At 33.5% G+C, this 15,718-nt stretch overlaps 1 protein-coding gene across 1 annotated transcript in view; it reads right to left on the bottom strand.

The window, feature by feature from the left end:
• NUDCD1 (NudC domain containing 1) overlaps positions 1–15,718 on the bottom strand; it is a 91,780-nt gene that overhangs the window by 21,344 nt on the left and 54,718 nt on the right. The window contains exons 7-8 of the mRNA XM_003821755.5: positions 11,307–11,451; positions 6,968–7,093 (exon numbers count right to left, since the gene is read on the bottom strand). Coding sequence (XP_003821803.1) covers positions 6,968–7,093; positions 11,307–11,451 — 271 coding nt within the window. The remainder of the gene's footprint in view (positions 1–6,967; positions 7,094–11,306; positions 11,452–15,718) is intronic.

Here is a 15,718-nt window from a genome sequence, read left to right on the forward strand (position 1 = left end):
GATTAATTTTATTAAATCTTGACTCTTGAGTATATGTCTTTTTAGTATTCTGCATGACTAAATAGGAAGTACACATAAAGCACTTCTGCTGCATACTAAAGTACCATGGTTGTACTTGGGAAGCACTTGGGAATCGTTTGAGTTGCAAACACTGAAATGGCTGTTTTTTCATGGAACATCATTTTTACCTGAAACAACAGTCGACAAACTATGGTTATTCTGAATTGAGATTTGGCAAACATTTTTCCAAAGTAAATGACCAAAGTCTGTCACTTCAAGGAGAACACCCAAAAGTATTTGTTGCCAATGATAAAATTTCAGCTTTTGAATAAAACTTAGAATTTTGAAGAACTCATATTTATCACCATGAGGATAATAGCCTGCCAATCCTTAAACACTTTTCTGGTGAGATTAGTGGTATATTAACAAATGCTTATGTGTGTATCGGTTTATATTGAATAATGAAATAGATTAGCATTTGGAAAGTCTGCATAACTCTGAGAAGCAATATTTCCAAGTTATCGTCATGGGTAAAAACATCCATTCAAAGTGTCTCAAAAACCAACTGATTTTAAAGTAACAGAGCATGAAAAGTTTACATTGCAACTAATATTTAAGAAATGGGCATGTCAAATTTTGGTGTAATATCAAAGGAAAAAACTCACCATTAACTGCAAATGTTAATTAAGTATCCCTTTCTTTCCAGTTATATATCTATAGGAATCTGAATATATTTCAACTACAGTATCATATTGCAAGAGATTGAATGCAGAAGCAGATATAAGGATTCAACTATATTAATGCAGACATTAGAGAGATCTGCAAAAATGTAAAACAATGACATTCCTCCTACTTTTTTTTTTTTACTCTGGAAAATATCCCAATTTTCATTAGAAAATATTATTTATGTTAATAGGTTATTATTTTAAAATGAATATTTAAAAAATTTCTTAATTTCTAATATGATACGTTTTGATAAATATAATCCAAATATAAAAATTAAGTACACCAAAAAGCTTAAGGAGGTAAAGACAGGCAAAGTAAACCCATTGGGTGGTTAAAAGGCTTGCTAAGAATACTAATTATTCAGTGAAACATAATTGCAAGGACAAAGTTTAACCTAATTAAAAAATAAATCTCAAATCTTCTAACATTAATTTTAATTACAAATGAATTGTTAGTAATTAAACAATTTTGTTTCGTAAAAATGCCGTTTACATGAAATTACTTGATTATTCATTACTTTGAATGACTTTTTGTAATGGATAATTCTGTTTTTTATAATAATTTAAATTTTTCATTTCCAAATAGTTTAATAAAATATGGAGGGAAAAAAAAAGAATGTAAAGGGGTCCTGAGACCAAAAACCACTGGTTTAGATACCTTTTAAATGTTTTTTAAATATTATAACTATTTACACTATTATAAATGCTCTAATAACTTCTGATCCTATCCTTAATATCCTCTTGAAAGGATTAACAATGTACAGCACTTGCCTTTCCTACTTCCTTTCATAATGACATTAACTTAAAAGAATTATTTTCTGTTTGTAACTCTTCCTCCTGTCTTGATGAGTTTATTTAAAAGTTACAAATATTATTTCAGGTGTTTCAATTTTATATCTTAAGCCAGTGGTCCCCAACTTTTTTGGCACCAAGGACACATTTCATGGAAGACAATTTTTTCACGGACAAAGGCAGGGGTGTGTGGGGGTTCCAGGATGAAACCTCAGATTATCAGGCATTAGTCTCATAAGGAGTGCATAATCTAGATCCCTTGCATGCACAGTTCACAATAACGCCACTTTGAGACTCTAAGACTGCTGCTCATCTGACAGGATGCGGAGCTCACCCACTGCTCACCTCCTGCTGTGCAACCAGGTTCTTAACAGGCCAGGGACCTGTAAGGTCTGTGGCCCAGGGGATTGAGGACCCCTGTCTTAAGCAACAGATGAATATCATCTGATCTAAGAAATTCATCATAATCTAATACTTAAAAATATCCCTTCACCTTCTGGTCATTCAAGTCTATATAATTTGATTAATACAGATCAGTGTTGTCCAACAGAAATAAAATGGAAGCCACATACATAATTTTAAATTATCTAGTAGCCATATTTAAGCATTAAAAGAAACTGGATAAATTAACTTTAATAACATATTTTATTAAATGAAACATATCCAAATGATTATCATTTCAACATGAAAATTGATATAAAAATTTATTAGTAATAATTTTTTTTTTGAGACGGAGTCTCGCTGTGTCGCCCAGGCCGGAGTGCAGTGGCGCGATCTCGGCTCACCGCAAGCTCCGCCTCCCAGGTTCACACTATTTTCCTGCCTCAGCCTCCCAAGTAGCTGGGACTACAGGTGCCTGCCACCATGCCCAGCTAATTGTTTTTTTTCGTATTTTCAGTAGAGATGGGGTTTCACTGTGTTAGCCAGGATGGTCTCGATCTCCTGACCTCGTGATCCGCCCACCTCGGCCTCCCAAAGTGCTGGGATTACAGGCGTGAGCCACCTCGCCCGGCTATTTGTAATATTTTATGTTTTATGTATTTCATGTTTTCAAAATCTGGTTGTGTATTTTATATTTATACCACATTTCAATGCAGACTAGCCACATTTCAATTGCTCAATAGTCACCATATGGCCAGAGGCTAACATTTTGACAGCATAGCTCTTAGAAGTAAAAATAATTCATCTTCAATTCTATCTGAATTCTGATTTGTGCTTTACACTTCAGTGACCAATTTAATATTTCAGAGAAATATTAAATATTCAGTTCTGATATTTAATATTTCTTTTATTGTGCTGCTTCATTTATTTATTTAACATTTTATTTTCAAAATGGCAATTCTAACCCTAATGTCCATGTCTTTAAAGGAAACTTATTTTGGGATATTTGTCATTTAAAACATAGAGTTCTGACCTTTTCATTACAGCATTATTTTCTAAAACTCTAAGGACATATACTAACCTTCCCATGTAAGGTAATTTCAAATTTCAAACATTGTATGAGTATCCATTCTACATATACGTTTATGCATTTTTACTTCACTGCATTTTTGTCTATATTTATAAAAATTAGTAATAGAAAAATCAAAATGCTTATAATTTTTAAATTTTATGTTCAGGGGTACTTGTGCAAGTTTGCTACATAGGTAAATTGCATGTCATGGGGGTTTGGTGTACAGATTATTTCGCCAACCAGGTAATAAGCATAGTTCCCGACAGGTAGTTTTTCAATCCTCACCCTCCTCCCTCCCTCCACCCTCAAGTAGGCTCTGGTGTCTGTTGTTTTTATTTGTGTGTCCATATGTACTCAGTATTTAGGATCTCACATGAGTCAGAATGGCCATTATTAAAAAGTAAAAAAATAACAGATGCTGGTGACATTGGGGAGAAAAGAGAATGCTTATACACTGCTAATGGGAATGTAAATTAGTTAGCTATTGTGGAAAGTAGTTTGGAGATTTCTCAAAGAACTCAAAGCAGAATTATCATCTGACCCAGCAATCCCATGATTGTATATATATCCAAAGAAATAAAAATTTTTCTACCATAAAGGGCTTATAATTATAAAAAGAAAGTTTGGTTTAAAATCCAACTGAAACAAAGATAAGAATCTTTAGTTTTAATTATACACTAATTGAAGTTAAACCAGCAATTAAACTCTGAAATGTGATTAAATAGTTAAAACGGTATGTACAAAATACTGGAAATGACTCATCAAATATTGTCTATAAAAGCTATGGTACAGTGAAGGATTATTTGTTTATTCTTAAGTTACTGAGGCTAGAACCTGCTTACCACAGAAATCTATTGTTCACACTCTTAGGAACACAGAAGACTAACTGTATTCAGAAGTAAGTACTAACTGCAGTAGCTTAGTAACTCCAAATAGAAATTTATGATCCTGTTGTTTAGGGAAAATTATGGAAAGCATACTGGCAGCCCGAGAGATCTAGTTTCTACTACTGACTCTCGCTTTGATCCCATATAAACTCCATCTATCTCAGCTTGTCTTAATAAATCTGTAAAATGAAGAAGATGAAATATGGAATTTCTTTGAAGCTGGAAAGATTGTCTGTTTTTATTATATATTGGACTTCTTCCCCACTCTTGATGTTTCCATCTACGACACTGAGAAGATCCACTGCTATAACATTCTAGCTTTTATAAATTCCTGAGGAGTGAAGTCACATTTGATTGGTAAATGTAAGAAAAATCGGTGTATTTTGCTCAGTTCTATCACTTTTTCCTATAAGGAGCTAGAGGCCTCAGGAAAGAAGAGGTTTCAGCTGCCCCTCCAGGGGCAGCCAGAGCTGATTTAACATTGCCTGTGACTATAGTTAAATCTGCTAAATTCTAGGACTTAGTAAGCAGATCCACTAAGCTTTGGTACTGTAATGTATCAGTAATAATGGTTTTCTTTTGCCATTGCTTGGTTTTAATTAACATGCTCAAACATAGGAAATGAAGAAAGGTATCATAAACTGGGGGTATCTTAGTGACCAACATTAAACTACTGATCAACAATACTTAGGAGTACTAAGATGAACTGAAATTCTCAGGGAAGCTACGTTTAAACCACAGCATTTTATGATACCTAAGATATAGCTGCCTTCCTTATAAAAGTTTGGCAGAAAACAGTATCTAAGAGTTATAGCACCTAAAACTATAACGTTAAGAAGAACAACCAGATTCTTCATTATTAGAACAAATAATCTCCAGTTAGTCAGATTCAACAGCCTTCTATCAGTCACGTCTGCAACTGGTTCTCTAAAATTTAACCCAAGGTAATAAAAAGAAGAGCAGCTATGTGATAGCTCTTATTTATCACAATTCAGGGAATCATGTATGGGATTATGTCAAAACTAAACAACATCTAGGAAGTAAAACTCCTAAAAAATCAAAACAGCTCCAATAATCTTGGGTTTTGACCGGTACCCAGCCTGGATATAATAATCTGATTAAGAATACTGCTTACTCTTCAATTAGAAGAGTAATTGAAGAGGAAGCGGGAAAATGAAAGATATTCATTTCTTGAGATCCAAGATGGACCTAAAACCATTTTTTTAATTTAATGACTGTCACTAAAAGATAATTCTAAAGAAATATATTAAGCATCTATTATGAATCAGAACATTTGGTAGGTGTTGAGGACACTGGTAAAATGTCATACATGTGCTTTTTAGAACTTACTGGTGTTAAAGTGTGGTGAACAAGAGAGCAGTGAAGAGATAGAAATTAATTGTAAAAGCAAATATTTAATTTTGATACAGTTTCAAATGGTACTTCTGCCTAGCCATTGGTCCTATGCCATTCCACCTCATTTATCTACACTGGTGTAACCTAGAAATGCTCATTTTACTTCTTTGAGTACTAATGTTCAGCCATTAAATAAAGCTGGTAAGTATCCAAAAAGACTAGGAAGGGATAGCGAGTGAGAAGAACAGTTATATTTCCTTTTAGTCAGTAAAATGTTGGGCCAGAACTCAGACCTGGTAAGCCAGCTTCCCATGACACTTTTAACTTCGGTTACATGAATTCTGCTAGAATACACTTTCCCCCAAATCTCTACATGACAAAGAAACATCAGGGCACACTTGGCAGAAATTTTTCAGGTTTTTCTTGAAAACAGAACCTTTGAAACCTGTATCAAAGACTCACAAGTCTAAAAACAGAAACAAAAGACCAAGTTGTTCTCAATCTCCTCTGTTGCTTTTGCTTGGAATGAGTCTCCTAAATTTCCTTCTGGTTTCAGTAATAACACTAGATTAATTTCTATATGCACAGCTCTAAATTAGCCACTGATTTGCTGAGACACCCTGCTCACATAAACAACTCTATGAAACACATTTAGTAGTATTAACTAATGGTTAAGGATTCCCCTAAGAAGGAATATCTAATAAGGTTCTAAATTAAAAAAAAAAAAAAAAATCTACATCTACTGCACCAAGCCACTCCAGGCAGTCTTCTTCAGTATCTTAATACAAATCTGTCAAAGCTTGTAAAAAGAGTGTAATTTTGAGGTGGGGGGGGGGTGGCTGGGGGGGGGTGTGAAATATATGCATATATGGCACACCAGAGAGAAAAGGAAAAACAAATTCCAGATGAATTAATGAGCTAAATAAAAAACATTCCAAAATATAAAAAGAAGAAAAAAATTAACTCACTTGATATAGAAGCATTATTCAAATTTAAAACACATCATACAAATTGGTAAGAAACACTAAGACAAATAAAAACTTCACAAAAGAAATAGTTATTACATAAAATACTTGACAGTAAAAAAAAAAAGACTGGCACAAGTTTATTCTACACACCAATTAATAATGATCAAACAAAAGTGAAGGTGAAGATGCAGTGAATCAGGCAATAACTGCAATCATTACTAATAAAAATATAAGTGGTAATCAATTTGTCAGAGGCTTATGATTCATTAATTTGAATTCTGTAACTCGTTATTAGATAAATATCCCTGGAAATAGAAAAGGCTTCATATGACAGAGATTTTTAAAAATAGCATCATCATAAATAATGTACTTTAAAAAAGTTATTACTTATTGTAATGTGTAGAACCACTACATGCAGACATGACCAACATCATAGCATAATCCAACCATTAAACCAGACATTTAAATAACATGAGGAAACACTTAAGTCCATACTGTTGAATGAAAAAAAAAAGTGAAGTTATTATACATTACAGGGTCACAATTGTATATTAAAAAGCTGTCCAGAAAAGCACCACTTGAAAGATATCAATATACAGTGGTACCAAAACTATACAACACTGTTTTGCTGAGTGTGGTAGTATGAAAAGATGCTACTTTATGGAGTGATGAGACTTATCAAAGCCAGTAACTGCTAATCAAGTATCTTTGAAAAACATATTTAGACCAATCATTATCTGAGTAACTACTGACAAAATTTTAGAAATATTAATATCAGTAACTTACCACATGAGTAGTTTTTAATGTATTGCCATCAAATCTGCATAAACTGGAGCTCTCTTCAAAGAAAATATCACATTCTTCTAACTCTTGAGCATTGCAAGGTGGTTTTTCTTTATCTGGATTTGGATTCTTAGTCCAGAAAATAAAATAAGTAAATAAGTAAAACAAATAAACAAGGGAATGGGTTTCTTCATCTTTAAAAATTTTAAGGTTACAGCAGTAATTAAAAATGAATTGCAAACCTATGACCAATAAAATCATAATCACAAAAACAGAAATAACAGAATGATGAAGTCAACAGAAAAGGATATGAAAACAGGTATTATAAACAGTTCCATATACTCAAAGATGTAAAGGAAAACATAACCATGTTGAGAAAGAGAGAGATGAAAGAACCACACTGAACTTCTGGATATAAAAACACAAATCTGAAAGGAAAAACAAAACAGATGTGACAGACAGCTGATTAGACACTGCAGGAGAAAAGACCAGCAAGCTTGAAAAATAGCAATAGTGACTACAAAATGAAGCACAAAGACAAAACATAAAAGCAGGGAAACTCAGTGACCTGTGGAACAATATCAAATGGTCTAGCATATGGGTAACTGGAGGAGGGCAAGAAGAATGGGGGGAAAAAATGCGAATAAGTAATGGCCAACACTTTAGAATGTCAAAGAACTCCAAGCACAACAAACATTTTCTTTAAAAAATCAAAAACCACAGTAAGTCACATTATAATTACATTTCTGAAAAGCAGAAATAAAGAAATTCCTAAAAGCAGACAGAGGAGGAAAAGATACATTATTTACAGAGGAACAAAGATGTAAAAGACAGCTGACTTCTCATCAGAAACTATGTAGGCCAGAATACAATGGTGGATATTTGAAGGTGTAAGAGAAAAAAACAAAAACAAAAACCTGTCAACACCAAATTATATACATAACAAAAATAACTTTGGAGAAGGGAAGAAAAGAGAAATATCTTTGCAGAAAAAAGCTGAGAGAATTTATCACCAGCAAATCTACACTAGAAAAAATGCTAAAAGAAGCTCTCAAGCCAGAAAAAAATAACATCAGATGAAAATGTCAATCAACACAAAGGAATGCAGAATAGAGGAAAAGGCAAATATAAGAGTAAATGAAAGACCTGTTTTTCACATTTTTAATCTCTTTTAAAAGAGAATTACTGACTATAGCTAAAATAACAAGGTATTATTAATTTTAATAGAATATAAAATGTAAGACAACAATAATACAAAGAATAGAGTGGAAAATATAAATTTCTTAAATTATAGATGATACAGTTTTTAAAGATAGTTGGTGATAAGTCAAATATGTAACCTCTAGAACCACTAAAACACACACACACACACACACACACACGCAAATATCTACCCAAACAGAAACATTGAAATATAGTTAACAATAAGCTTAAAGTAGACATAAATTCATAAAATTCATAAACTCATAACAGCAATTTTTAAATGTTCCCTTGCTTCAATGCAAGGGTCACTGTCTGGTCTTATATACCTCACAGAGTAACAGGATCACAATAATTAAGTAATAAATTATACAATATTTGCATATAGCAGAAATACAATTCTACAACTGACCAAATGTGTAAACATCTAGTTTGCTAAGATACAGAGATATGTTAATTCTCATATTATTAAGAACTTAATGAAATGAACTGAGAGAATCTGAAACTAAATGGATGGGAGTTCTAGAAGATCTACATACTCAACATGTGTCCATGTCCCAGCTGGGATATGGAACCACCTAGTTGTGGCTGTTGCCTCTACTCTAAATATCAATGGGAACAATTATGGTTGCTGTGGCTGGCTGCAAAGGCACCGCCAACAATCTCCTGGTTAGTTGATGCCATTGTGCACAGTGACTCAAGGAGATATCTATGTCCAGCAGAATAGAGAAAGTACCCTATAGATTTCTCCTTCCCTTCCCCTTCCAATTATTCATACTTTAGAAGCAGAAAAAATTAAAAGTTCGGGACTATCAAGGCCACCAGTGCTTCACAGGACAAGATTAGAGAGACAAGGAAATTGCAGAGAAAAGGGTCAAACATGCTATATTGCTTTCCAAGGACCATTTGCTGATTTCTAAACTGAGTCGAAAAAGACAAGCGGAAAGCAGCAAATAAGGGGCTAAAAAGCTGAGTTTGGGGTATTAAAGTGCTTGGGAGTCAAAAATTAGACTTCAGAGTCCACACAGTAGGAGAAGACCTGGTAACCATCCTAGGCTTTCAGTTGAGATAAATGAAAAGTTTTGCCTTAGGTGTAAGAATAAACATGGAATAAATCAGCCATGTAAAAGACTGAAGCCCAGCATCAAATCAAATCAATCCCTATGGAATTAAGAAGGTAGGCAAAAATTTAGAGAATGCAGCTACAGTAGTGCTTAGAAGGATATGTACAACATTAAGTGCTTTCATTGGAACAGAAAGGTCAAAAATCAACTAAGTATCACCTTCAAAAATAGAAAAAAAGAGCAAAATAAATCCCCGGTAAACAAAAGGAAGAACATAATAAACGTAACACAGAAAATAAGAAATGGAAAACTGAAAAACAAAGGCAATGGAAACAGATGCTCACATTAGACCTATATCTGTTAAAAGAAATGAAAAGCATTAAAAACTAAGGCACCATAGTTAAGTGCCTTCCAAAAAAGCAAACTCAAGGTCCAGATTGTTTTACTGACAAATTCTACCAAACATTTTAAGACTTAACACTAATTCTATACATTCTCTTCTAGCAATAGAAGAGAGAACACTTCCCTAATCATTTTACAAAGTTATTACCCCAGATACCCAAACTGGAAAAAGATGGCAAAAAAACAAAACAACACAAAACAGAAAACCTATCCAATAGTCCTCACAAATAGACATAAAAATCCCCAAGAAAATATGAGCAAATCAAATTCAGCAATATGTAAAAGGATAATACATCATGACCAAGAAGGGCTTATCCCACCAATGCAGAAAATTCTATAATCATTCATGATAAAAACTCTCAGCACACTACAAATAGAAGAAAATTTCTTCAATGTAATAAAAAGAATCTATCCTTCTTAATGATAAAAGTCGATTATTTTCCACAAGATCACAAATAAGGCAAGAATGTCCGCTTTTACCATTCGAGAGTTCTATATAGCTGTGGAGTAGACATTCTAACCACTGCAGTAAGGCAAGTATGAATATTTGAAAAACATAAAACTGCCTTCAGCTGCAGATGAGATTGTATATTTGTCTTCTCAAAATCTAACAAACACACTGGTGTTCAGGCATAAATAACTTTCTCATAAACACTAACATTCAATTGAAACCATTGAGTTTAACAAGTAGTTAACTGCAATTATCTACAATCTCAAAACACATCTCCACTACTGTCACTATTATATCCCCAGAGCCTAATACAATAATACTTGCTGAATGTGCGAATATAAGGCAATGCAGCCTGCATGGCTTGTTGTAAACAGGGCTATGAAATCAAAGTTTTATAGTCCTACATAAGAATTCCAGTGATTCCTGAAATTTTCAATTACTACTGGCAAACATGAAACTTAGTTTCTCTATTTAGCCATGTTTCCTTTTGATAGTGACATTCACTTTCAATATTCCAGTCCTTCTTTTCTATCTTAGGATGCAAGTAACATTACAGTATAAATAATTTTTGCACAGTCTTCCTCATCTCTATAATTCAAGATGGCAATAAACCAGACATCTTTCATATGCTGATATCATTGTTAGAAAATGAACACATAATTTCAAGTTCTGATGTACTGCTGTATTTGTTCACATTCTTAACATGATCTTACACGTCATGAGAGTGGGAATGTATTCAACCTCATGATTAAGTATTGTGTTGTCACTGTAATCATCATAATGAATTACATTATAAAGAAAAAATAACTATACTATATATGATACATATATCCTTGCAAAATTGTAAACTCACCTCAAAAATTTTAGTGATAAGTAGATTCTTAGCAAATAAATTGTAACATAATTTTTGTCCTACCAGCATTGGTCAGTTGATTCTCCTAAAGAATACATGTAGAGAGAGAGAGCGCACAATACATACACACACATAAACAGATACAGGCAAACCCTCTATACAGTATGACCACACATATATGTATGTATTTACATAGTGTAAGAAATAAATATTAGAACTTAGGCCATATTCAAACATCACTCAGATCAGTAGTATCTGATATGTATCTTTTATATTAGGAAAAGCAAAATATTGTTTGAAAAGCATGGCATAATCTTCACATAACATATTTTTGGACCCTTGGAAAGTCACACTACTATTCCAACTACTTACCAGTTCTTCAGAGGTCAAATGCATCAAACGTTCAGCTATTGCAGCACACTGGGCTGAATCCCTTATAAGTTCCCCTTGTTTATCTCCAATTACTAGCTCTGGCCAGGTCAGTCCTTCATTCTTCTTAATCAAGGAAATCTCCAAGCTAGAAGTTTAAATGGGAAAAGTAATGTTACATTAAGCAATTATACAAATTATACAATCAGTAGCAAAAATTGTTTGTTTCTATCTTCTATAGAAAGAACCCTCCGGTGTCCAGAGGATGGTTTACCAAAAATCTTGCTCATTTAAGTTTTGCATGTGATGGAAAACCTATAATCCAATGGCAAATAGTCCAGATTTAATAAAGAAAGAAAGTACCACTGGAAATGGTACATCAAATGGCCTGAAGAGAGGATTGCCTGGAAAGAGTCAAGTCATCCAGAAAGTACTGGTATGCAGTATGTTCCTGAACTTAATAGAAATACAAGAAGCATGGATCTATAAGACATCTGGGGAATGGTCGGGGGTGTGGGCATGTAAGCAAAGAGTAAAAGGGCTGTAATTAAAGGATAATTCTTTGTGTCTGGAATCAACAATTAACTTTATTTTCACAAACTAAGAGCCATAATATATGATTATTAACCTGAAGATCAAGCAGGTTAAATCAACGCAAATCTTAATTTTAAAATACAGATGTTAAATAACTGAAAAGTAGAAATAAGGAAAAAAATTAACTTTGGTAATACAGGGAAAAAAGATGTTAATGTGTTCTCTATTAACTTATTTAAAATCTAATTCTGTACATGTAAACAACTAAACAATTCCAGATGCACTTAAAATGGTCTGTCAGGGAACCCTGAGATCAAGGACTGATGCAGCAGGAAAGGGAAAGAGAGCAGAGTCAAGGCAGACTACGGACATAGGAGAAGAAGTAACTTGGCCCATGTTCCTCTGGAATAGGAAGGAAAACCCAAGTAAGATGCTTTGGGAGCACCCACTGCTATAACAGAAAAGGGGAGTGGTAATAGCTATTCCACAACAAAGCAACCTTTTCCATGTGCCATCTTTCGTACACATGTACCATATTAGCTCATGCCCTGGAACACAACTGCAAGAATACAATAATAACTATTATAGTTATCAAATAGGACACGCAAACTTACCAGCTGTTCTTTTTCAAGACTGTTACAATCACTACCTTATGAATTACAGCATTTAACATTTTTCTGAAACTACCTATTTTAAGAGACTATACAAAATAATAATATGAGTACTTATAATTAGCACTGAAAATTACTACCACAATAAAAGCCCAGATTTAGTTACATCTTTTCTTTTTTGAGACAGAGTCTCACTCTCTTGCCCAGGCTGCAGTGCAATGGCACAATCTCTCTTACTGCAACCTCCAACTCCCGGGTTCAAGTGACTCTCGTGCCTCAGCCTCCCAAGTAAGTAGCTGGGATTACAGGCCACACCATCATTCCCACCTGGCTAATATTTGTATTTTTAGTAGAGACAGGGTTTTGTCATGTTGGCCAGGCTGATCTCAAACTCCTGGCCTCAAGTGATCTGCCTGCCTTGGTCTCCCAAAGTGCGAGGATTATAGGTGTGAGCCACCGTGCCCAGACCCCAGACTGAGTTACATTTTCTAAGGATAAAGGTAATCTTGATAATAATGATGATGATAATAATAGTAATAATGACCATAGCTTATACTTACCTATATGTCAGGTGCTGTCTTAAGCACTTTACGTGTTTTAACTCATTGGTTACAACAACCAAATAAAGTACTGTAAATATTATTATCATCACCATTTTACAAGTAAGAAAAAAAAGTACTGAGGTTAAGCAACTTGCCAAGGTCACAAGCTATTTAAACAGTCTGGCTCTAAGTCCATGTTCTTCACTCCTGCACTATTCTGCTTCTCTGAAAAAATATATGTAAATAACTATTAAAGAACACTTACCCAGTGAACTGTTCTTAGTTGCTACCTAAAGAGGTCTGAAAGAGTTGATATAATCTTTTATAATTTCCAAACCATCATTAATTTGCACAGTTAATCAGTGCACCCTTCTTCTAAGACTGCATTTATACGTTTTAAAACTAATATTGTATGCTACCATCCAAGCAAAAAAAAAACCCCAAACAATGCCAAATATAATAAACTACAGATTAGTTAAAAAAATCTTTCCAAAGTGAGACAACAGTAACTTTTGAAAACGAGAGGTACGAATAATTTACTCAAGTACAGAAAATCATGTTTTTAAAACAACAATACCACCTACGCTACATTGTAGTTATCTTTTTTAACACAAAATAATAATCAAACACCTCAAATTTAATGGAAAAATAATACTGATCTATGTTGATGCATTGAATGCTGAAACTACTTACATGAAGTCAAGCTATTCCCCCAGACCTTTGCTGGGTTACTGCTTGATGACTTACATTTAACAATATGTTCTAGTTGGTTTGCCAATTTGTAAATGTGACTCACATACACATAAACATAATTAAATGGAGTATGTGGAGATACAAAATACTTTTAAAAGAAACTTTCAAGCAATTATTTTTGATATATTAAAAAGTGTAACAAAATCACCAAATGTCTTCATTAATAAAATGTAAGATACCTTTTACAACTTCAAACTTTCTATGAGCTAGATATATTCTTCTTGGATGCTCATGATTTAGACTTGTATCAGACTCACATGGATCATATACTACTAATTAAGAACTATACTTTGTGTAAAAACATCTAAGTTATCCTCTATGTAACATCAACTTAAAGCACAAGATTTAGGTTGTATTTTAAATCAACCATTTCTCATTTCTGACCAAATTTGACTATTTAAAAAATTAACTGCCTAACTCTATTCATTAATCCATCACTGAATTTAATAATTACTAAGACTTGATTTAAAATAAAAGAAAGTAATTTTAGTAATCCAAATAATTGGGGAAAAAACTGCCTGGAATAATAGATTTGCAAAATGGCACAGTTGTGGGGGGCAAAGGATTATAATTTTAAAAGACACTTAACTTTATCTTTTTTTAAAAAGACACAGTTTTGCTCCTTTAATTGAGGTGTAATTTATAAATAAAATTCACAGGTTTTAAGTGTAGAATTTACTGATCTTGACAAATGCATACACCTTTGAAACCCAATGAGGATACTGAATTATTTCCACCATACAGGCAGTTCCCTTGGCCTTTCTTCAGTCAATCTCCCTACACCCTAGAGATAACAAGTGTTCTGATTTGTATCACCATAGATTAGTTTTGCCAGTTCTAGAACTCCATATGTGGAATCATACAGTATGATTTTTTGTCTTTGGCTTCTTTCACTCCACATGTTTTTAATTCATTCATATTGCTTTTTATTTATTGCTAGCACTTTATTATAGAGTAACATTCCATTGTATGAATATACCACACGTACTTATCCATTCACCTTTTCAGTAACACTAGAGATATTTCTGGCTTTTATAAGTATGCCTGCTATGAATATATGTTTGCAAATTTGTTTTGGCTTTGTTTTGTTTTTTAACATATATTTTCAGTTGGGCATGGTGGCTCACACCTGTAATCCTAGCACTTTGGGAAGTCAAAGCAGGCACATCGCTTGAGGTCAGGAGTTCGAGACCAGTCTGAGCAACATGGCAAAACCCCATCTCTACAAAAAATACAAAAATTAGCTGAGTGACTGTGCCACTGCACTCCATCCTGGGCAACAGAGTGAGACCCTGTCTCAGAAAAACAAAAAATTATATACATTCATTTATTTTGGTTAAACATCAAGGAGTAGAATTGTTAAGATTAAAAATAGGTATATGTTTAACTTGATATGAAACTGCTAAACAGTCTGCCAAAGTGATTGTATTATTATTTTACACTCGTACCAGATATGAATGAGTTGCTGGTGCCCCACATCCTTGCCAACGTTTGATACTGTCAGTCTTCAAAGTTTTAGTCAGGTATGGGTGTCTCACTCTAGTTTTAATTTTCCTAATGTCTAATGATAATTACCTTTTGATGTGCTTACTAGCTGTTCATATATCTTCTATTGTGACATGTCTATTCAAATAATTTGACCATTTAAAAAAATTGGCTTCTTATTATGAATTTGTAAGGCTTCCTTATACACTAAGAATGAAAGTCCTTTGTTTAAGATGAATACTGTGAATATTTTTTCCCAGTTCATGGCTTACCTTTTTGTTCTCTTAATGGTATCTTTAGAAGAACAAAAATTTTTAATTTTGATATGCAGAAAATGCCTGTTTTGATGAAGTCTAACTTATGTATTTCTTTCTTTTTTTTTTGAGACGTAGTTTCACTCTTATTGCCCAGGGCTGGAAAGCAATGGCCCGGTCTTGGAAACCTCTGCCTCCCGGGTTCAAGTAATTCTCCTGTCTCAGCCTCCCAAGTA

Source organism: Pan paniscus, chromosome 7, assembly GCF_029289425.2.
Source record: "Pan paniscus chromosome 7, NHGRI_mPanPan1-v2.0_pri, whole genome shotgun sequence".
In the NCBI taxonomy this organism is placed as follows: domain Eukaryota; kingdom Metazoa; phylum Chordata; class Mammalia; order Primates; family Hominidae; genus Pan; species Pan paniscus.